A 21,547-nucleotide genomic window follows, 5' to 3' on the forward strand; every position below is an offset into this window, starting at 1 on the left:
CTATTGTCAGGGCGAGGGAGTCTTTATGCAAAGGGCCAGAGAGTAAATATTGCGGGTTTTGCCAGCCACACGGTTTCTGCCTTTGGAGCGTGAAAAGCAGCCACAAACAGTGTGCCCACGATAGGTGTGCCTGTGTTCACGTAAAATTTATTTCCAAAGCAGGCCCTGCTTTGCCCGCGTGGGTTAGGGTCACTGTATCTGAGCCTGGATGAATTTCCACAAAGTTGGTGACCACCAACGCAAAGAAGTAAGACAGGGGAGAGTCTGTGAGTTGCGACTTCACCAGAGCCCTCTATATATCCACAGTCTGCGTACTTACAGTAAAGTGACGAGGGAGGAAAATATGGAAAGATATATACTAGATGATCCTCAAGGGTTAAACAGGACGGAACAGAGAAGATCGGGGAGGGTGGGTCGGTCAAGCAAGAGGGAAAAGATGGATTAACCACCGCCCAAAGGGGGCATCTGTTTTCCTAGGTATGCATCTATGTGACATCGTATGTGTGGGATTATGAAATGAAAACCCAATGTAAGAAATTAAGAAATGGGGAAGTTCCCAAGGCTTTGGAAAGAAGAGGAACTGTACACAATTCCTCGGAGACTGGGAACCGGACCCCACGTGCTTCATCCCTCTCGGTTGCCCCTTTGTGGCCTCCATGTACCCACCTATGAAATGGGAGCAGCTAAACATACAGACCTCTACACACGCCTCGCCTCCCTTAGAGTTACTTCTAGAAGGAAGAGACAAAGGCAGCTGAACCAGCCGCAGCCATGGGAGAGGGAGGTGTGGCAAGCACTCGTAAGGCCGGGACCTGGGGTGGGATCTTGGCACCACTTCCTTCTGCCTCTGCGCTGACCCACCCTCGCCCCCCAAGACAAGCCATGATGGAGCCCGCCCGCCTTCCCTTCCCCCAGTGGCCAGCCCCCTGGTGAGGCAGAGCGACCCTGCGTCTCCCACTCTGCTGACCCTCATGGTCTTCTCTGCTGGGGCCAGGATACAGAGGTGGGGGACACAATTTGATAGACTCATCCCCACCCCGCCACCACGCTTGCAGCCCCTCCGTCAAGCTGGCGGCTGTTCTGTGCTCTGGTGCTTTGCAGGAGTGACGCTAGAATAAGCCAGAGAAAGTCACAGGCAGTAAGGCCTCCTGGTCTCTGCTTGCAGAAGTCTACTCCTGTCGAGGACAGAGGGGTCTCCTGTCCTTAATAGCAGCCAGATAGAGACGAGGGGGCTAAGAGGGGCTCCCCAAGACCAGAAAGAACCTGAGTGCTGGAGAGATGCAGGGCCCCCCGCAGGGGGGTCCTGGATGTGCCAGCAGATAAATGACAAGACAGCCAGTTACATTTAAATTTCCAATGAATGATGGATAAAATTTCTTTTTTAGTGTAACTATGTCCTGAAGATGGTAGGGGACATACTTACACTGAAAAATGATTTGTTATTTATCTGAAAATCAAATTTAACTGCACATCGTATTTTTGGGGTTTTTTTTTTTTTTTTGGTATTGGGCTTTTCTGGAGTTTGTTTTGTTTTTTTGTTTTCTAAATCCGGCTCTGCTAAGGGCGTGGTAAAAGCCCAGAGCAGGTGAATCTTGGGCTGAACAAGCCACGGAGCAGCCTCAGAGGCGCCCCGATGGGGGCAAGGCTGCAGAGCCAGGGACGTTGCGGGAACTCGCGGGGCTGGTGCAGGACGGCGTCGGGGCCTCTGCAGCACACCCTGGACTCGATGCCTGATCCACTTCTCTGCCATCACATGAGCCACCCTGCCTGCAGGGGGACTGTGGTGGCCAAGACCTACAGAACAGGGCCAGGTAATGCATCCGTCCTCCTGTACACCCATCTACCTCTGAGCTGCTTCTAGAACTAAAGGGGGGCTGGAGGTGACCCTAAGGTGTGTGAACTGCTGCAGTGTGAGGGATGGGGGTGTCAGGGGGGAGCTCCCCACCAGCCTGTGTGGTTTAATCCATCAGGGTCCAAGGGAGGTTCATTCATTAAAAATAAAGTCCACTCTGTCGGCCTCTGCGTTCCCGAGACAGGTTCACACCCACGAGGCAGGCCAGGGGGTGCAGCAGGGGCTGTTCCGCCCCTGGGCCGCTCGGCCGGGAAGGGCTGGGGAGGGGTCTCACCAGCCTGGAATTCCTGCGGGTGTCCTTGTGGCGTCCCGTCAGGTAATCCAGCTCGGCCTGCTGGGCGCACAGATGCTCCCTGCGGGGAGAACGAGGGAGAGGAGCTTGGGAAGGAGAAGAGGAAGGAAAGAAATGGGCGGGGGTGCGGTGTTCCGGGGAGGAGGCAGCCACGGCCACCAGCCTGGGGAGAAGCGGGGTGCTCAGCGGGTTCAAGGGTCAAGGGCAGAGCTGGCCCCCAGCTGAGAGCCCGGCCCCCACCCACTCTGCCTCCGCATCCCACACAGTGCGTGCCCAGCACTGTGCCGAGTGGAAACGCCCCAAACAGCCCTGCCAACAGGAGGGAGCTGCTGCTATTACACCCATTTTAGAGATGGGCAAACTGACTCTGAAGCCACCCAGTACTGGGTCCACAAGGCACGGAAGAGTCTGAACCCAGGTCTGAAACCAGGCGATGGCTTCCAGAGGCCAAGATCCTCCCCCAGCCATGGGAGCTGTGGGGGGGTGGGGACGCCTCCCTCACAGACAAGGGCGGGCTGTCCTGCCATCTGGATGGCCGGGACCAGAAAGGGGCTTAACGAACCCCTATTCTGGAAAACACAGAAAAAGCCATGGGCCCGAGGGGCCTTTTCACATTGTGTTTTGCAGCCAAAGACACTCTTGAGAGTCCCTTGGACTGCAAGGAGATCCAACCAGTCCATCCTAAAGGAAATCAGTCCTGAATATTCATTGGAAGGACTGATGCTGAAACTGAAGCTCCAATACTTTGGCCAGCTGATGTGGAGAACTGGCTCATTTGAAAAGACCCTGATCCTGGGAAAGACTGAAGGCAGCAGGCGAAGGGGATGACAGAAGATGAGATGGTTGGATGGCATCACCGACTTAATGGACATGAGTTTGGGTGGACTCCAGGAGCTGGTGATGGACAGGGAGGCCTGGTGTGCTGTGGTTCATGGGGTCACAAAGAGTCGGACGTGACTGAGCAGCTGAACTGAACTCTGCGGCTGGCACTTGATGAGCCTCCATTAAAAATATGGGGAATAAGTGACTGACTCCTCCTGTCCCGGCCTCTGCTCGGTCAATCAGTCGTTCTCTCCTTCACTCAAGCCCAGCCGCCCTGACCTGCGGCTCCTCTGCAAGCTCCTACCGCAGGGCCTTTGCAGGTGCTTGCCCTCTGCCCAGGATGCTTGTCTCCCAGAGGCCAGCACCATAGCTGCTGCTCAGAAATGGCCAGGACGTCCCCAGGGCGGCCTCCGGACCCCCCTGTGTGACAGGCCCTCCAGGTGCAGCCTCTCCACCACCTCCGCTTGTTACTGCCCTCCGGGTGCGTGGAAGTTATGGTGTTGACCCCATTACCCCTCTATGGCCATCCCCCCTGCCCTCCGTGAGCATTCTCCATGAGAACCGGGCGCCCCAGCCATTATTGCCTCATTCCAGCACCCACGGAAGGGGCCGAGCAGGTGGCCGCACCCGGACATGCTTGTTGACTAAACGAATAATCAGGAGCTTGCTCTGTGGTCGCACACAGACAAGACCCACCCCCGATGCCCAGGGAGAGGCAGAGAGCAGCGAGCGGACGAGGCCAAAGGATGCGACAGGCAGCATGCAGCATCCTTACTTGAGTCCCCTCTTCAGCGCTTCGAAGATCTTCTTCACTTGCTGGGGCTTGGGGTCCGAGCAGACGCACCCCTTCCGCAGCGTGCCGTACGTCTTGGAGGACTTCACGGGCATCCGGGACCTCACTGAGTTCCTGTGGACGGACTTTCTGTGAGAAGGGATGGGGGGATCAGGGCGGGGGTCTGGGCACAGCCCTTCTCGGGGACAGGCCCTTCGCGAACGGTGGCCAGAGCCCCAGACAATCAGGAGACCTAGCTGAGTCCCACTTCACTGCCCCCAAGCTGCATGGTCTCAAGAAGGCTGCCAAGGCTCCCTGGGTCTCAGCTTCCTCATCTGCAAAATGAGCACTTGAATTCGAAGATGAAAAGAACAGTAACACTAACCTGATATGAGAAATTAGCTTAGAGTGAGTGAGCAATACAATCAAGTGGCCCGAATGCCAATGCTGTCTGTCTGTCTGCTCTCTTGAGCAAGCTCTGTGCAGGTGAAGCAACACAAAGGCCAAGCCATGGTCCGGTGGCGTTCCCGGGCTGGGCACCTGTTGGCTGTGCCCAGCATCCATCCCCTGTCCCTCTGTTAACAGCGCCTCAGTTCTCCTCTGGGGCATCTCCCCAGCCCTGCTGTTTATTCACATAGTTTGGCGAGAGGTAGACTGACAAATCGCTGCACGCACGCGCACGCACGCACGCGCACGCACGCACGCACGCGCACGCACGCACATACATCCATAGGCGTTCTGAGCAAACCCCTGTCCCAAGCCTGGATTAGTCAACACATTCCACTCCCCTGAAAGAGAACTTCTCCCCCCTTCCTCGTCTTTCTCGGTCCACTGAGCACCAAGCTCCAGCCACGAGCACTGGGACCCGCTCAGGGGACGGCTGAGCAACAAGAGAGCGGGAACAGGCCGCCCGTGGAGCGGACCATCCACTGCCTCTACGCTCTTACGAGAAAGAGGGAGGAGTGATTGGTCTCATCTAAAACTCTCTATTTTTGGAGGTTTCTCTGTTAAAGCAACTTCACTTCCACACTACTGTACTACCCGAGCCTCGGGTTTTTTTCATCTGTAAAATGGGAAGTACAGCAGACCTGAATCAGAGGGCAATGCTAAGAATTCTCCTAGGTACCAAGTCAAAGGTTTGACAGAGTGCGGTCACCTAGTAGGTGCTTAATAAATGTCCATTACTGTTAAAGTAATCGTATCCTATCTGTATCCTTCCCGGTAACACAGCCTGGAAGACAGTAGGTGCTCAGTAAATACTGAGCTAAACTGAACAAGGGAAATGCCACATGTCGAGGGCGATCCTGGGGCTCTTGGCTGGACCTTGAAGGAAGAGCAGGAACAAAGGTACCCGTCCCCCAAGAAGGGTGAGCGGACAGACTGACCAAGGGTAGAGAGGAGGAGCCAGTGGAGTCGTGTGCGATGGGGCAGTGGACCTCCAGGGCAAGGCTTGACTGAAGCAGAGATGGGAAGATGCTGGAAGGTGCTGGACACGGGGGCCCTGCCTGCCTTGGGGACCCCAGGACGGGTGTGGGGAGGAGAGCGTCAGGTCCTAGCAAAGTTCCCGCTTCAAAGACGGTAACAGTGGCAACTGAGAGTTCCACAGAGCGGAGCAATGAAACCCCAGCCACAGCTACTGGGCCGCTGGGCCCACCAACACCATCCCCGCGGCGGCCCAGGGAGCCGAGTGATAAGACGCGGCTGAAGACATCCGCTGAGCATCCACAGTCACGGGGCGCTTGCTAAAGGCTTTGTATAAATATCGACTTGCACAACCACCCTAAGAGGCAGGTATTAACCCCTGCCAGACAGGGAGACTGAGGCTCAGGTGGGTGACTTGCCCCAGACCACGTCCCCCCAGAGGTGGGACCTCAACCCACGTGTACGCAGTTCCTCAGCCTGGGATCTCAACCACCCAGCTGGGGGCAGGATGCAAGACTCCCTCAGGTTCCCAGAACCATGTGGAGGATTTGTGAGACTCAGATTCGCTCTCGCACGACCACCACCCTGCCCTGAAGGTTCTGCTCTGACAGGTCTGGGTGGAGCCTAGGGCTCCACGTTTCTAACATGTTCCCAAGTGCTAACCAGCATGCTGGTCCACCACCGGAGGACCACTTTCTCAGGAGTCCTCCCTTTCTGCTTTGCTAGGAGCCCTCCTCCTGAGAGAAACCCAGCTTCAGGTCTCTCTGGACACCCTTCCCAGTCGGCTGCCTTTTCAGGGTTTCACAGCCAGGGCACAGGCTCATTCATTCATTCAGACACTCACAGAGTGGGGCTTTCTCTGAGCCAGGCACCTCGATGGCAGCCAAGGGGCCAGAGTCCTAACCTTGGAGGCTCAAGGTCTGCAGGGAAGGGGGTGAGGGCTTGGGGTCTGGAGAGCAGCCAGGAGGCCAGTAGGACAGAGCTCAAGCTCCTTCACCAGGACTGGGAGCAGACCACTGGGCCGTCGATGAGCCCTGGTCCCCACGAGGCCTGACAAGGGGCTGGGCCGCCCTTCCAGTCTAGTCAAGATGCTGCACGTTCCATGGATGGTCACAGAGCCCTGCTATTGACTCAAGGGTGCTGTCCCGCCCCTTTGCCCTGAGCCCCGTGCTTCCCCAGCACGGATGCCACATCACAAACCAGCATGCCAGAGACACAGATCCAAGCCTTGCCCAGGCACGCTGAGAACTCCGTCCCAAGGATGCTGTGGGAAAGAAGGATCTGGAACCCCGCCCTGGAAACCTCGGGGCCTCACCAAGCCAGAAACTCATATCATCTCTTGGGACACAGCTCCTGGTCAGCTGCCCATGTCCAAATCCTAACCACAGAGATCACAGGTACTTAATCTGCTGGAGCCTCAGTTTTCTCATCTGTAAAAGAGGGATAATGAGAGGGCATGTCCGGCAGAGTTGTCATGAGATAGTCATTCACTCAGGAAATATTTACTGAGCTCCTGTCACGCACCAGATGCCATTCCAGGAGCCAGGACTAGAACAGTGACTGAAACACTGACAAAACCTTCACCCCATGAGCAGCCCTCCCAGCTGGGGGGAGGTCATGGGAGGCAGCAGCAAGCACAGACTATGGAGCCAGGGACATCATCTAGCTCCCCCAGTTTTAAGCTGTGTGATCTTGGCTCAATTCTTGGATCTCTCTACACATCAGTTTTCTCATCTGTAAAATGAGGCCTAGAGGAAGGGTTGCTGTGAGAGTTAATAAATGTAGAGATTCAAGCAATTCCCAGGAAAGAGTAATGCTACATAGATGCTGAAGTTAATAACGGGGACTTTTTTAAGTATATATATCATTTATATCACACAGCAACTATTTGTTGTTGTTGTTTAGTCGCTAAGTCATGTCTGACTCTCTTGCCTCCAGGCTCCTCTGTCCCTGGGATTTCCCAGGCAAGAATACTGGAGTGGGTTGCCATTTCCTTCTCCGGGGAATCTCCCTGACCCAGGGATGGAACCTGCGTCTCCTGCACTGGCAGGGGATTCTTTACCACTGAACCACCTGGAAAGCCCACAACTGTACTCCAGTTCAGAAGTTATAATCAGATAGTGCCTAGCGCCCAGAAAAGACGAAGGCCGGATAACGAATTTCAATCGGGTGAACCGGGAAGGCTCCTCCATTCAGGCCGTGCTTGACCAGGTAGCGTGCATGGAGCCCTGGCCCAGAGCCTGTCACAGCAGCGCTCACCCCCGCACCTGCCACCGCTGTTATTCACATGCTGTATGTCAAGCGACGCTTTGCACAGCCCAGGAGGGGGCTCCGAGCCTCGCTCTCCCACCCTCCCGGACGCCACGTCACCCACCTCTTAGCACACAGCCTCCGCAAAGTTGCCATCTCCAGGCCAGCAGGGACGGGCAGGACTGTAGCCTCGAGAGAAGCAGGTTTCAGACAGGCTAGGGCCCCCGGCAGGCGGGCGGGCAGGCAGGTGCGGTGGGCAAGCTGCCGGGAGGTGGGGCTGCAGGAGCCCCGCTCGCCTGCCAGCTCCGGGGGCCCACGGTCCCCGGCGGGGGACCACCCTCGGCTGGGCCCTGCTTCCTTCTACCTGGAGGCTTCCTTGCCCTCGGTCTGCGGCTGTGTCTGAAAGCACAGACTCCCGGGGAGGCTCTGCGCCCAGAGCGCCTGTCTGAGGCCCCACCAAGCAGGTGTGGCGGCCACTCGGAGCCGGCGTGGTGGCCTCTCCAGGGTCAGCAATTCAGCCTCCGGATGGTGAAATCAGGCTGCACGTCTGGCCCAGTGTCACAACCGCCAGGGCAGGGAGCACCCTCCAGGGGCGGATGTTACACTAGCCCTGGGAGGACTCAGTAAATATTAAACACCCCCGGCATGCCAGACAAGCTTCCAGATGGGCACGTGCGACCCACTGGACCTGTCCCTCACGGGAGGCCGCCGGGCCAGCCCGTCTGCCCAGGCTGGTTGAGAAACATCAGAGGACCCGGGTGCATGGCTGCTGCAGGTGCGGGATCCAGAGGCGGGCAGGGCTGGTGACGGGGCAATAAATAATAGCATCGACCGGACACATTTCGGGTGAAGACTCAGAGCTCGCTGCAAGCTCACCTTTCCTCCTGCGCCGGTGGTACTCGATGCCTGGGGATGAGGACAGACAGGCACACACACCCGCCAAGGTCAAGTCTGGTCTGGGTGCTCCGTGGGAGCTAGCCCGTGTCTCCTGACACATCTCTGAGCTCTAGCCCCCCATCTGTCCTTTCTCTAGTCTCCTCTCCTTGGAAAGCAAGGGCTGATGCTTCGTTTTCACACTGACATTTCCCAGGCATGTCAGCGGAGGAATTCCCAAGGCGATCGGGACACTGCAGCAGATCCTGGCTCGGGAGGGTCCCTGCCCACCAGCCTGGGGGAGGGGAGAGCGGGCTGAGAAATGGCAGGAAGGGGTTGAGAGCGGCCTTGCCTGTCAATCAGGGCAGAAAGGGGACGTTCAAGACCTGGCCTTCTTCTTCACCTCCCCCCCTTGTTATATATGGCCTTATGTTATAATATATTATTATGTATCAATATTTGTTACACATGGCCTGGTTATATTAATAACATTCCTTCACACCTTAGTGGAGAATTTCCAGATGACTTCCCCAAGTGAATTCTTTGACTATGCAATTAAAAAAAAAAAATGTCCCGAGTCAAAGGGTGCCTGCCATCTGTCAGGGCAGGAATGTGGGCCGGGGACACCTAAGCGGAGCCTGGCTCTCCTCTTCTCCCGTCTAAGGTTATTTTTGCCTGACCCGCCCCCACTGCTGAGTGCCTTGGCGAGCGGCCCTGTTTCAACCTGCTTGGATTACCTGAGCAATTAAGCCAGAAGGTGAGGCCTGAAACCCAATCCGGACCCAGAGCCAAGGGTCCAGATCCCTGGGCGCGGGACAGAGACAGGAAGTTAAAGATAGACCTGCTGCTTCTCTGCTGTCGTGGGCAGCATCTCCCCCACCCCCTGGCGAGGGGACTGCAGAGGGCGAGGCCCGACGGCAGCCACTCAGGAACCTCAGACCCTGTCCAGGGCACGTCTCCTCTAGAACTCCCTGTGGGGTTAGGGAGCGCTAGATGAGGACCCCCCAGGAGGGGCCCGGGACATTTACAGCCACTGAAACCATCTCTCTCAGACTGGGATACAGGCTCTGCAGGCATCTGGTCAGGACAGCCTTGCTGATGACCACTGAGCTCTAGGGTCAACAGGTCAGATCCGCTCTGTTCTCTTTCTGCACAGAGACCCCAGGAATCCAGGAGAGGCCAGCAAGAGCCCGGGGACCCCCCTTGGTGTACTCTTTGTGCAGAGCTCCCAGCTGGGGCCTGAAGGGACATTCGCCATGGATTCAGGGGGTCCGGAGGCCCCCAGAAGCCTCGCAGGAGGAGAGCTGCCAGCAGGACGGGGGACAGAATCGGTGATGAGGCAAGGCAAGAGAAAACGCAGGACCCTTTGGTCAAAACTTGCTAGGAACTTTGGGGTCATGACAGTAGTGTGAGCTCTGAGCACAGGTCACCGGGTGGGTGTGAGCTCGGGCAGCCGGCCTTGGCCGCAGGGTCCACAGACCCCTCCCGGCTGCAGAGCCCCTGGAGTTCTTCTATAGAAGTCAGAGAAAGGCGCCCTCCCGGAGGCCCAGCCGCACACTCGGCTCCACGCGTGCTCAGCCGGGGAGGGTCCCGGGGTGGGAGGCCCCGGTGAAGCCCAGGAAGAGGCAACTCAGAAATGACTGGGTGCAGAAACAACATCGTTCCCTGGCCAGTCTGGGCGTATCCCCTCTCTGCAGCATTTATGGAGCGCCCACTGTGTGCCTTCTTCATAGGGGCACCCACACAGTCCCTCCTCGGAGGCATCAGGGGCACTGGTGCTAACTCCCTCTGAGGCTTTGGCCAAATTTCTCCCCATCTTGGGGCCTCAGTTTCCTCTGCGCCAGCCCGTCCGTGGCTCCCCTCATGCTGTGCATGTCCCAGGAGTCCCCACAGGGTCCCCTGCCTTCCTGAGCACTGTCCCGCAGGCCGGCCGCATGCCCACTTCCTGCCCCTCAAAGCTCATTCCTACCCCAGGGCCTTTGCACCTCTGTCCCCCTGCCTGGAAGGCCTCTCCCCCCAACGCCCTGTCTGCAGTGATCCACCCCTCTCCCCTCCAGCCTTCACTGAACTGGGTCCCTCCTCCCTGAGGCCTCCTCCAGCCCCCCGCTGCCTGCTTGCCTGTCCTGCTTTAAATCCTTCATGACTCCTGCCCCCAGCTGCACCCACCCCGAGTGTCACCGGCTTACAGTTTTCAGCCCTGAAAGGAGGGTGCGGCCTGGGACGGGGCCTGACCAGAGTCGGTGTCCAGAAATACGTAAGGAAGGAATTCGGGGCTCCTTAGGGTTTCCCCGGACCTCAGCTGGTAAAGAATCTGCCTGCAGTGCAGGAGACCCCAGTGTGATTCTGGGTCAGGAAGATCCTCTGGAGAAGAGAATGGCCACCCACCCTGGCGTTCTTGGGCTTCCCTTGTGGCTCAGACTGTAAAGAATCCGCCTGAAATGTGGCAGACCTGGGTCCAATCCCTGGGTTGGGAAGATCCCCTGAAGAAGGGCATGGGTACCCAGTCCAGTATCCTGGCCTGGAGAATTCCACGGACAGAGGAGTCGGGCGGGCTACAGTAAATGGGGTCGCAAAGAGTCGGACACTAACTGAGCAGCTTTCACTGGGGATTCCTAAGGGTGCTTCCAGAATTTCAAAGCGGACGCACCTCGGAACTGAGGAGCTGAGCGGGGTGGGAGCTAGGAGGGCCTGACTGAGGGGCCCATCCTCACGGCGGTGGGGGCCCCCTTCCTCAGCCCAGGATGCGGCAGTGAAGCTCAGGCCCCTGAGACTCAGCAGGACCGGGCCAGGTGAAGGGGGTTGGGGGTGTGGGTTCCGGGTGGAGGTGGGGTGTGGGCCGAACAAAGGCCTGGAGGGGGCAGAGACGCCAGCGTGGGCTCCCAGTGCCGCAGGCCGGCCAGACGCAGGGGGACAGGACTGGACTCTTGGTGGGACGGGAGCCCCTGCAGGGTCTCGGGAGGGGAACGCCGTGATGAGCTCAGGTCGCTGATGGGGTCACCGGCCCACCAGGCCCCGCGCCCGGTTCAGCTGTTGTCACAGCTGCTCGGACAGCCGGCTGGCGGGCCCCTCAGGATGCCAGGGCTGGCAGGGCCATGGCCCCAGGAGCAGGAACGCACCTTGCCCCCAGGCACTCCCCGAGGCTGGAGGAGACGTCACGGAGCCGTCGTGAACTCAGGTCCGGGGTGAGTGCCGACCAGGAGTCTCTGCAGAGGCCGCTCCGCCTCCCTGGAAACCTCCCACAAGCCCCTGCTGTGTGCCAGCGTGCCCCTGCGGTCACCACGCGTCGCCACCCTGTTCCCACATGGCAAGCCCGCGAGGGAAGGACACTGGGCCTCCCCCCGGGCACGTGAGGAAGCCAGGCTCAGAGAGGTGAAGTCACTTGCCCCAGATCACAGGCAGCCCTGTTTCCTGTTCCATCAACCAGGAAGGACATTCTATCCCAACCCCGCCTCCAGGAGACTAAGTTCCAACTCTGAATCTGTCTTGCTGTGTGACCTTGGGTGAGCGGCTCCATCTCTTTGAGCCTCAGTTTTCTGAGCTGCCAAGTGGGCCTGATAAACTCAGGCAGATCAACTTACAGGATCAACAGCGAGGATTATGTGAGATGACACCTGTTTGGATCTCAAGCAAATTAGAGGTTTCTCTCAGCACTGAGTCTCACGCACACACACACACACATGCACACACACACACACACACACACACACACACACACACACTGCCCTGGGCTGCAGGGCTGGCAAGAGTGAGAGCCTCAGGGCCCCCGGCCGCGGAAAAGAACACCCTCACCACCCTCCTCCCCAGTCCTTGGCCTTCAGACAAGACTCCCTCACGTGGCGTGGGCAGAACTTACGCGATCCTCCGGCTCTGGGTGCTGCTGAAGCCCGCGAAGGAGGCGCTCCGGCCCATGACCCCCACGGTCCCCGCGTCCCCGGAGGACAGGAAGCGCACCCTCACCGACATGGTGGTCACCTGCGGGGAGAGGGCGGGACAGTCAGCCTCGCGCTGGCACCTGGAGAGTGCTGACCGCAGGCCGGCCACCCTCCCCCGGGGCGCCCAAGGGACTGGGGTGGGGGGAGCGGCCGTGCTGCGCCCAGCTCGCAGATGAGAACACTGAGGCTCGGTGAGGTTGCGAGAGCAGGAGCAGGATGGGAACCAGGCCTCTGCACTCTGCGCTCGGGTCCTCGGTGCCTGTGCAACGCTGAGTCCTCGCGCAGGAGGAGCCAACAAGTCCTGAGCCAGCTCTCCTCACCTCCCCCCTGCCAGGAATCCTGACCCCCTCCATAAACTCCGACAGACCATCTCCTGTGAGCCAGACACTGCCCTCCGGGCCAAGCCCTCGCCCTCCGGGGCTCCCGGTGCAGTGGGAGGCCAATGAGCCTCCAGGGACAGGAGGGTGTCCCTAGCGGAGTGATGGGGGTACCGGACCCACCCATGGAAGAGGCGACCAAGAGCTGAGAGGGCAAGGCTGAGGAGGGAAGAAGGATAAAGGGAGGGGAGGGAAGGGCATCTGAGGCTGAGGGAACAGCATGAGCAAAGGCCCGGAGGTGCAGAGGACCAGGTGTAACCTGGAAATGGACAGTTCAGTGGGTGGGGGTGTGGCCCCAGGTGAGGCTGGAGAGGCCAGCAGACCACAGGTCAGGGGGACCTCAGCGGCCCCAGAGAGGGCTCCAGCCCTGCAATTGGCTGAGGGTAACTGGGACCCAAGGGAGGTTTTGAGTAGGGGGTGACGAAGCCCAGTTCATAGGATGCCGGGCTGCTGGCATCGGAGGCTCCCAGAAGCCCCCGGTCCACTGTCCCGTCTCTGACCCAGCTGCAGTGAGGCCAGCCTAGAACCCTGACTGTCTTTTCCTTTTTCCAAACCATCTTGAGACTGGAAAAAAAAAAAAAGCCACTACATCCCTTGGGAATATCACCAACTGTCTTCCAGCACAATCGGAAAGTTCTCCTCCATATCTAACCTAAATCTCTGCTGCTACAGTTCCATACCTCACTCCTCAGCCAGGGTGGGGTCAGTGCTAGGATTCCAGGGGCCCCACTGCCCTACGGGGGGGTCTGCCCCGCCCTGCCAGCTCCTTCCTGACATCCCCCCAACCCAGTGGGTGAGTCCAGACTCCACGCCTCTGCCTACCCTGGGGCCTCTGGCTGGAATAACATTCTCTTTGGGGCCACGTCCGTCCAGTGTCTAGTTCCACACTTTGTTTGTAGCCCCTGACATAGGCTCCAGAGCCCTCACTCTGAACCCCCTGGAAGATTGGCGTAGCCCCCACAAGCTTCCTCCTCCTCCAACACCCCTCACACCCCTCAGCCCCGCACCCCCTGTGTGTAGGTGAACGTTGGAAACCAAAAAGCCAGACCTGGGCTCAAATCCCAGCTGCACTTGGGCCACTCCCTGACTCTGGGCCTCAGTGATCACATCTGTAAAATGGGAATTCCGAAAAGGATCAAAGAGACAACGGACTGAACAGCACATGATGTGAAGTAGACACCGGAAGGAGAAGGCGATGGCAGCCCACTCCAGTACTCTTGCTTGGAAAATCCCAGGGACGGGGGAGCCCGGTAGGCTGCAGTCCATGGGGTCGCTAAGAGTCGGACACGACTGAAGTGACTTAGCAGCAGCAGCAGCAGCAGACACTGGAAAGAGGGTTGTCTGTGCAGCGGTCGGCTGACGGAGACCCCAGCCTGGAGACCCCGATGCTGGGGCAGGTGAGCCAAGGAATGACCCCAGGCCCTGACGGTTTGCTGAGCACCCACTGCATCGCGACCCCAGCGCCAGGGGCCATTCCACCCTATAGACCCGTGAACCGCGGCCGGTGTATGGACGGGGAGGTGGACGCAATCTGGCGGCGGAGGCAATGTTTATTGAGTGCTCTTAAGTGCACTAAGTGCCTAATTGAATTATCTTATTAGCACCACACAACCCCCTTGGCGTAGGAGCCAACTAGCTCAGCAGATGAGGAAACTGAGGCTCAGAGAGACAACAGGGAGCCCAGGGACCCAGCTAGGAAGCGGCAGAGCCAGGCTGAGGACCCAAGAGTTCTCAGACACGGACACGGACGCCAGCACCTCTCAGGTATGCGGTCCGGCATCCCCCAGTCTGGGGGCTCACCCCAGCCCCACGGGAGCACCCCCATGACCCCCACAGTCCCTACCTGGACTGCACTGCTGCCAGCTTGGACCAGCTCGCAAGAGTCGAAGGTTAAATCGTCAGGAATGTTGGTAGCTTGAAATCAGCCGTGACAGAATTAAGTGCAGCGTGCAACTGCACAAGTGCTACAAATTAGGTTTTGAGGGACTTTTTTTCCCTGCCGGTTGTTAAACTTTTATCAGCACACCGCTGCCCCCACCCCTATCAGCAGGCTCTGGGTGGCGCTGGAACCTCCTCAAACTGCCAAACACCCCCTCCCTCCACCCCAGCCAAGCTGGGCTAGGAAGAGGGGGGAGCAGGCAGGGGGACCCCCAAGGCCAGCGGCTGGGGTGTGCCCGCGCCGGAGGGTTGGGACCGGAACTCCTTCCCGCCACCCTTCCCATCCGCACCCCCCCACCCTCCCTCCCAGGCCTTCTGGGGCCTTCCTCCAGCCTCCCTCTAGTCCTCTGCTTCAGGATAAAAGAGAAAGACAGTTGCTAAACCGCTCAACAGTTCCTCTGCATGCAGTTCGCTAGAACAAACCCACCATCTTCCTGCCCAGCGCTAGGAAAGGAGGGCCAAGGAGGAGGAGACCTAAGGTTTGGTGCAGACCCACACGAGGTATCAGCCCCTGGCTGTGGAACAGTTCACGGCAGGGCCGTGAGGGTCAATGACCCTACTTTTCGTATGAGGAAAGAAGCTCTAAGAGGTGAAGAGGCTGGCTCAGGTATCTGCGTTTCACATGTGAGGTCAGCGGACAAGGTGGTTGGATGGCATCACCGACTCAATGGACATGAGTTTGAGCAAGCTCCGGAAGATGGTGATGGACAGGGGAGCCTGGCGTGCTGCAGTCCACGGGGTCGCAAAGAGTCGGGCAGAACTGAGCAACTGAACAACAATGTGAGGTCTGGCTGCCACATGGGGGCTGATCCCCTGACTGATACCTCCGCCCTCTGCCACCAGCCCAGATGTCACCTCCCCCAGGAAGCCTTCCTGGACCTCCCCCCAGTCCCCAACTCCCTCTAATTACAGTGGACTGTGAAAGGTGAGGTTTTTTTGGTCTCCCCCACTAGACAGTTGCCGGCAGGCAGGGCCAGGGACGTTCTCTGGGGCTTGGAGGATTCATAGCACATCTTTCTGGGACCAGAGGCCACGTGCTTCCCCGACTTCACCGGGCTGTGCAGCTCAAGGCGGAGGCCTTGGAAGAACAGGATAAAGATAAGAACTTCGACTGTGTGCTGGACTCCAGAGAGCGGGGGACAAGCGTCTGCTGTAAGGGCCAGATAGTGAAAGTTCTTGGCTCTGCAGGCAGGCCTTGTAGTCTTTGTCCCAGCTATGCAGCTCTATCGTTTTAGAGAGAAAGCAGTCACCGACAATATGCAAATGAATGAGCCTGGCTAAGTTCCGCCTAAACTTTATTTACAAAAGCAGTAGCTTTTGACAGATGACCCCTGGCCAGCACTCTGCCTGCTACCTGCTCCAAAAGCTTAAAATCTCATTTAATTCTTTCATCACTATAGGAGGCAAGTATCATTATTATGGTTCCCAGTTTGCAGATAAAGAAACCGAGGCTCAGAGACGAGGGAAAATAACTCATCCAAGGTCACACAGGTCAGAATCTTTAGAGCTGGGTTGAACTTGAACATGACAGGCTTCAAAGCCTGGCTACTTCATGCTAGGCTACACCTGCCTCTCTGGGGGCTGTGCCGAAGACACACAACCCCCATCCCCGCGCCCACCATGAGCCTGAAGCGGGGGAAAGGGGGCCCAGAATGAAGCAAGTTCATGACCGAGACCTGCCAGGCTAGAATGCGGCTCTGGAGGTGACAGAAACCCAGCGCCATCCCCCGCAGGCTTCAGGGGGATGTGGAGCCCAGGTCCCTTCGGACCACCGTCGGGTCTCAGCAGCGCCCCCTTCTGGCCGGCCTCTGGTAGGGCCGATCCCTGGTCGCGGACCCTTGGGATCGCACCTAGCGGACTGCAGGACCGCCCCCCTCCGGTGGACTGGGCATGAGCTGGCCGAGCTGAGACCCCTGGGTTCCCAGGAGCCCCCATTGGGCTCCCGACGGGTCCCAACGGATGTCTGTCACCTTGACCAAGGGTCATCCTCGTAATGATGCTCCATTGTTGACACAACAGCAGACCTGACCACCCAGAACAGAGACCGAGCACTCTGGAGCTCCCTCTCTTCCCCTCAAGACCGTCCCCCTCCTCCGCCCTCTTCCCCTGCCGGCGTGATCCTTTAGCGGCTGGGCTATGGGCAGGTCTGGGGGGCCGCCGGCACTCTGCAGGGCGTGAGAAGCCAGCCGGGGACCTCGCGGGGGCCCCTGGGCAGAGGAGAGAGACAGAAGTCATGCAGACACCAAACCTCGGGCGGCAGACAGGACGTGTCCCTCGCTGCCTCTCTGCGGCCGGGCGCCTGAGGCTTGGGGAGCGCGGGGCGGGCCGGCGGCTGAACGGGCTCCTCACCCAGCAGCAGCTCCCAGACACTGAGGGGACCGTCCGGGGTCTCTCCCCGCCAGGTGCAGCCGGAGGGAGCCGGCCCCTGCCCCCGCTAAATCTGTCCCGTTCAGTGCTGCCCAAAGCTGCCCGCCCGCCGCGGGAACCTGCAATTTTACCTCATTTGGAGGTGATGCTTCTAAATTTAACGGTGTGGGCTCTCGAGGCTGGGCAGCGTTTATGCCCGAGTCCCTCACTTAGGGCTCTTTTAGATCCGCTCAAATGCCAGCCAGGGATTAGTTTGCTTATAGGAGTTTCCAAAATAGACCTTGGTTTAGCAGGAAAGGAAATGGCAAAATAGCCCAGGATGAGGGGTGTGAGTTTATACCGAAGAGGGAAGGGCTGCCCGGGGAACCAGACTGTCTGCGCCGGACACAGTCCAGCTCCCTCGTCTTCTCGATGGCCAGACCCAGCCCAGAGGGGTCAGACGACCTGCCCAGATCACCCTCAGGGGAGTGGATGGGCCAGAAGAGCCCAAACTCCCCCTCCCTGCCCAAACCCAGCCCCCTGCGCCTCCCCCCACCCCGTAAAACCCCGTTGCCGACTGCCACCCAGGATGGGAGCTGCGGAGACCCCCAGGCCCGCCAGCTCGGGCTCCCCCAGTCTCCGCCGAGCCCCTCCCGAGTCAGGTTGCCTGGGACTGGGGAGACGTGCCCACGGAAAGAGGAGAACATGGTTCCAGCCGCACGCGATCTTGAACAAGTTCTCTCCCCTCTAAACCTCTGTCTCCGGTCTGCAAGCGGGGAGGACTGAGCTAGAACGCAGGCACTCTCTGGGCCAATAAGGGACGCACAGCGGGCGCGCGGCGCTTGGCGGGAGGGCTAGCTCAGTCTTTAGCCCCCTTTCATCCCGGCTCCCTGACACTTGTCACCCTTCCTGTTCAACAGAGCACAGAGCTGGCCCCAGGCACAGAGCCAGGGGCAGCAGAGGAGGAGCTGGAATGCAGTCGGGTTGTTGTGTTTTTGCTGAATTTCATTTAAGGTAACCGTCCATTTAGAGCAGACGTCCTCTGTATGATTTAAAGTGGGTGTTTTTTTTTTTTAATGCTGTTTAAATGAAGAGAGTATGGACTTGAAGGACACTTGGTTTAAAGAGAGCAAGTAGCAATCCCCTCTGCTCAGCAGGTCACATTCCTGGGCCCGACCACCAGCTCTCAGGGGCCACCGTGGAGGGGGCACCCGAAGCTGGGAGGGGACACCCCGGGTGTGTCTCTGCAGACAGACAGCCAACCTCACGGGGGCAGATCAGCTGACCGTTCCGGCCTCTGGTGTAAGACAAGAGCCCAGCTGGACCTCAGAGTTCACTGTCCCAACTTCCTGACTGCCAGACGGTTCAAGACCAGACGCTGGTGTCAGGGTCCCTGCTGCAAGAAGGCCACTTGCCTCCGTGTATCATGCGGTCCAGAGCCTCCTGTGTCCTTCCCGCCCAAGGCAGGCCTGGAGGAGTTCCTGTAAAATCCTGTAAATCCAGCCTGTAGCCCGTCATGGACCAGTCACAGGACAGGGCAGGCAGGCCCGCTCATTGGACTTCAAAGCACACCTGTGCCCATTTCACAGATGGGAACACTGGGGTATGGCTACAAATGGCCAAGTGCAAGACACAGCTTCAATAACCTATTTGTGTGGCCGCTAGGAATATGATTTTGAGGAAGGATGACATGAGAAAATTTTGAAATAAGATGTAAGTAAATTTTCCAAAAGGAAATCAACCCTGAATATTTCTTGGAAGGACTGAAGCTGAAACTCTCAGACTTTGGCCACCTGAATTGAAGAGCCAACTCATTGGAAAAGACCCTGATGCTGGGAAAGATTGAAGGCAGGAGGAAAAGGGGGCATCAGAGGACGAGATGGTTGAAAGGCATCACCGACTCAACGGACATGAGTTGAGCAAACTCTGGGAGATAGTGGAGGACAGAGGAACCTGGCATGCTCCAGTCCATGGGGTTGCAAAGAGTCGGACTCAACTGAAGCTATTGAACAACAACAAAAATCAGAGCAAGATGTAAACTATATACAGCATGTTTTACTTGTGAAACAATACCTGAACGTAGTTGGAAAAAAGTATTAATTTGAAGAAAATCAAGAGATTGATTAAGCTGCCCTTGGTCAAGCAGTAATCAAGCCGCCAAGCTGACTGTATATCTGCCAACTAGAGAACACTGCTTTTCAGGGTGAATCTGGGGTCAAAGGAGAGATTTCCCTCTTTAAAAAAAAATTTTTTTTTCCAAAGGTCCACAGATATTGTCTACACTCCCAGCTAACTCCACTGGGGCTTTACCAGGCAAAGATGACTCATGAATTTCTGTGAAATATTCAGAGAGTGTTTTAATTTAAATGGCCCCCCCGATCACCACTGACACACTCCATCGGCGGGTCAACCAGGGGTCTTCTGGAAGAGCCAGCAGGTCTTAGGGTAAGCAGCCTCCTGGGGTCCATGGAGGGGAATGTGTGTGGGTGTGGAGTGGGCAGGGCAGGGGGTTGGGCTGCCCAGGGAAGAAAGGGTGATGAAGCTGGGCCTTGGGGAACACCACCCCCACCCTGGTCAGCTTAGGACCAGGAATAAAAATGGCGCCAGGCCAAAGGATCTGGGCATCTCGCCACAGCAACCCTCTGAGATGGGCACTGTGACCACACCCCCATTTTTCGGACTGGGAAACTGAGGCTGGTAGAACTGCAATGGCCTGAACTAACCAGTGGCAGCAGGTCTTCAATAGTTCACCTTAAGGGACTTCCCTGGTGGTCCAGTGGCTAAGACTCCATGTTTCCAATCCCGGGAGCGAGGGTTCAATCCCTGGTCGGGGAACTAAGATCCCACATGCCCCTTGGCATGGCCAAGTTAAAAAAAGAAAAATCACTGTAAAATGCGTGCAGGTGGGCGGGCATGGCCCAGCTGTGCATAGACCTAACCCTCATCCTAGGGGTGAATAAATAGGAGTCACGTGGGGTCAGATGGAGGGTGCTGATTGGGGTCCCACTCCAGAAGCAGCTACGGGAGGGTCTTGCGCTCAGCACGGCCGCCATTTGGGGCAGGCTCATTCTTCGCCATGAGCATTGTCCTGTGTGTTTACAGTGCCCCCCACCCCACACACACCAGGAGCTCTCCACCCTCCAGCTGCGATAACCAAGATTGTCTGCAGACACTGCGCTGCTCCTTGGGGCGAGTGGGGGGCAGAATGGTGGCCACGGTGCCCGAGGGGAACAGCCAGGGTAGAGGCCGCTGGTCAGATCTGCACTGCGAGGCCGGGATCAGCCTTCTGGGGGTCAGGAATGAGTTCTCACGGGCGAGAGGAGTGCTGGTGGAGATGCGGTATTCTGTGGGCTACACGTGTTGTTCAGGCTGAAAAGGGAGGCGGACGCTGGGGGGGCCTGGCATCCTGACGTCTTCAGAAGGGGGCCTGGGCCACCTCCACCCTTCACACTCATGTGCACACGCGTACACACACCCGGGCTTGGGTGAGAGCCTGGAAGCCTGCGCTCAGGACTTGAGCTTGGGGTGGAGGTTGGCCTCCTCCTCAGGGGGTGCTGGCCGTGGCATCCTAGATCTGCAGGAGGTCTGCCTTCTCTGTAAAGCCCCACCCGGAGGCCGGGAGAGACCCAGAGGCTGCGTAGCTTTCTAATCCCAAGGAACCTGACTGCTGATGGACGCACACCCTGGTCTGGCAGCCCAACCCAGGCTGGGTTTGGACGCAAATCCAGGCGGGCAGAACTCTGCCGGCCACCTGGGCCGACCACTCTGCCCTGGATGAAGCCAACTGGAATTCTCGGTATCCTGGGGACACAGAGCGTCCCCTCACCACACAGCCAGACATCAGCGCCCAGGAGTCTCTCTCCAGGCCAGTCCAAAGGTCTGGGAAAGAATTCTGTTCCTGGCTGCTATTTGTGGAACAGTTAGGGCCAATTTCTCCACCAGGGATGGGGTCACAGGGCACAGGCTCCATGAAAATGTGAGGATTATTTTTAAAATCAGGAGACTGAAAAATGAACTTTTAGGTCAAATGGAATGTTTTACTATTAATTATAAAATTACATTACTTATATATATTAACAGGATGTATTTTATCACATAATACATTCATCTTTACACCAGTCATAAAATACTATACTATTTAATATTTTTTGCTGTGTGGGTGGGGTGGGGTGGGGATGAAAGCCTTCACGTGGCCCTGTCCTTGGCCCCTACTCCCATCTGTCAGCCTTCAGACCAACCCTTCCACCTCCAGCCCAGGGTGGGGGGCGCTCTCCAGCTCCCTCCCACCAAGCCTTTATTATGCCAGTCAGATTCATCCTTCCTGCCCTTCTCCCACTTCTCAGCTTTATCTCCCTCCTCCCTCCTTCCAATTCCACTGGGCCTGCCCCGCAAGATGCAAGAGCTGAAACAGCTGCATCAGACCTTGCTCTTGACCCAAATTAGCTCATCTGAAAGCGTGTCCGACTCTCTTGCGACTCCATGGACTGTAACCCACCAGGCTCCTCTGTCCATGGGATTCTCCAGGCAAGAATATTGGAATGGGTTGCCCTGCCCTCCTCCGAGGGATCTTCCCGACCCAGGGATCAAACCCGCGTTTGCTGTGTCTTCTGCATTGATGGGCGGATGTGTTGCCACTGAGCCACCAGGGAATTTCAGCAAAACGGGGCACCG

The 21,547-nt window shown here is 57.7% G+C and overlaps 1 protein-coding gene across 5 annotated transcripts in view; it reads right to left on the bottom strand.

Moving 5' to 3' along the window:
- Positions 1–21,547, bottom strand: part of RIPOR3 (RIPOR family member 3) — a 73,916-nt gene that overhangs the window by 16,934 nt on the left and 35,435 nt on the right. The window contains exons 1-4 of one of the 5 annotated variants that reach the window (XM_043882767.1): positions 16,779–17,119; positions 12,137–12,255; positions 3,742–3,888; positions 2,127–2,205 (exon numbers count right to left, since the gene is read on the bottom strand). In XM_043882767.1, coding sequence (XP_043738702.1) covers positions 2,127–2,205; positions 3,742–3,888; positions 12,137–12,246 — 336 coding nt within the window. In that variant the 5' untranslated portion in view covers positions 12,247–12,255; positions 16,779–17,119. Of the gene's footprint in view, positions 1–2,126; positions 2,206–3,741; positions 3,889–12,136; positions 12,256–14,435; positions 14,748–16,778; positions 17,120–21,547 lie in introns of those variants that run through there. The other 4 variants (XM_043882768.1, XM_043882770.1, XM_043882766.1 and 1 more) reach the window with 4 other exon arrangements.

This window comes from Cervus elaphus, chromosome 23 (assembly GCF_910594005.1).
Source record: "Cervus elaphus chromosome 23, mCerEla1.1, whole genome shotgun sequence".
NCBI lineage: Eukaryota > Metazoa > Chordata > Mammalia > Artiodactyla > Cervidae > Cervus > Cervus elaphus.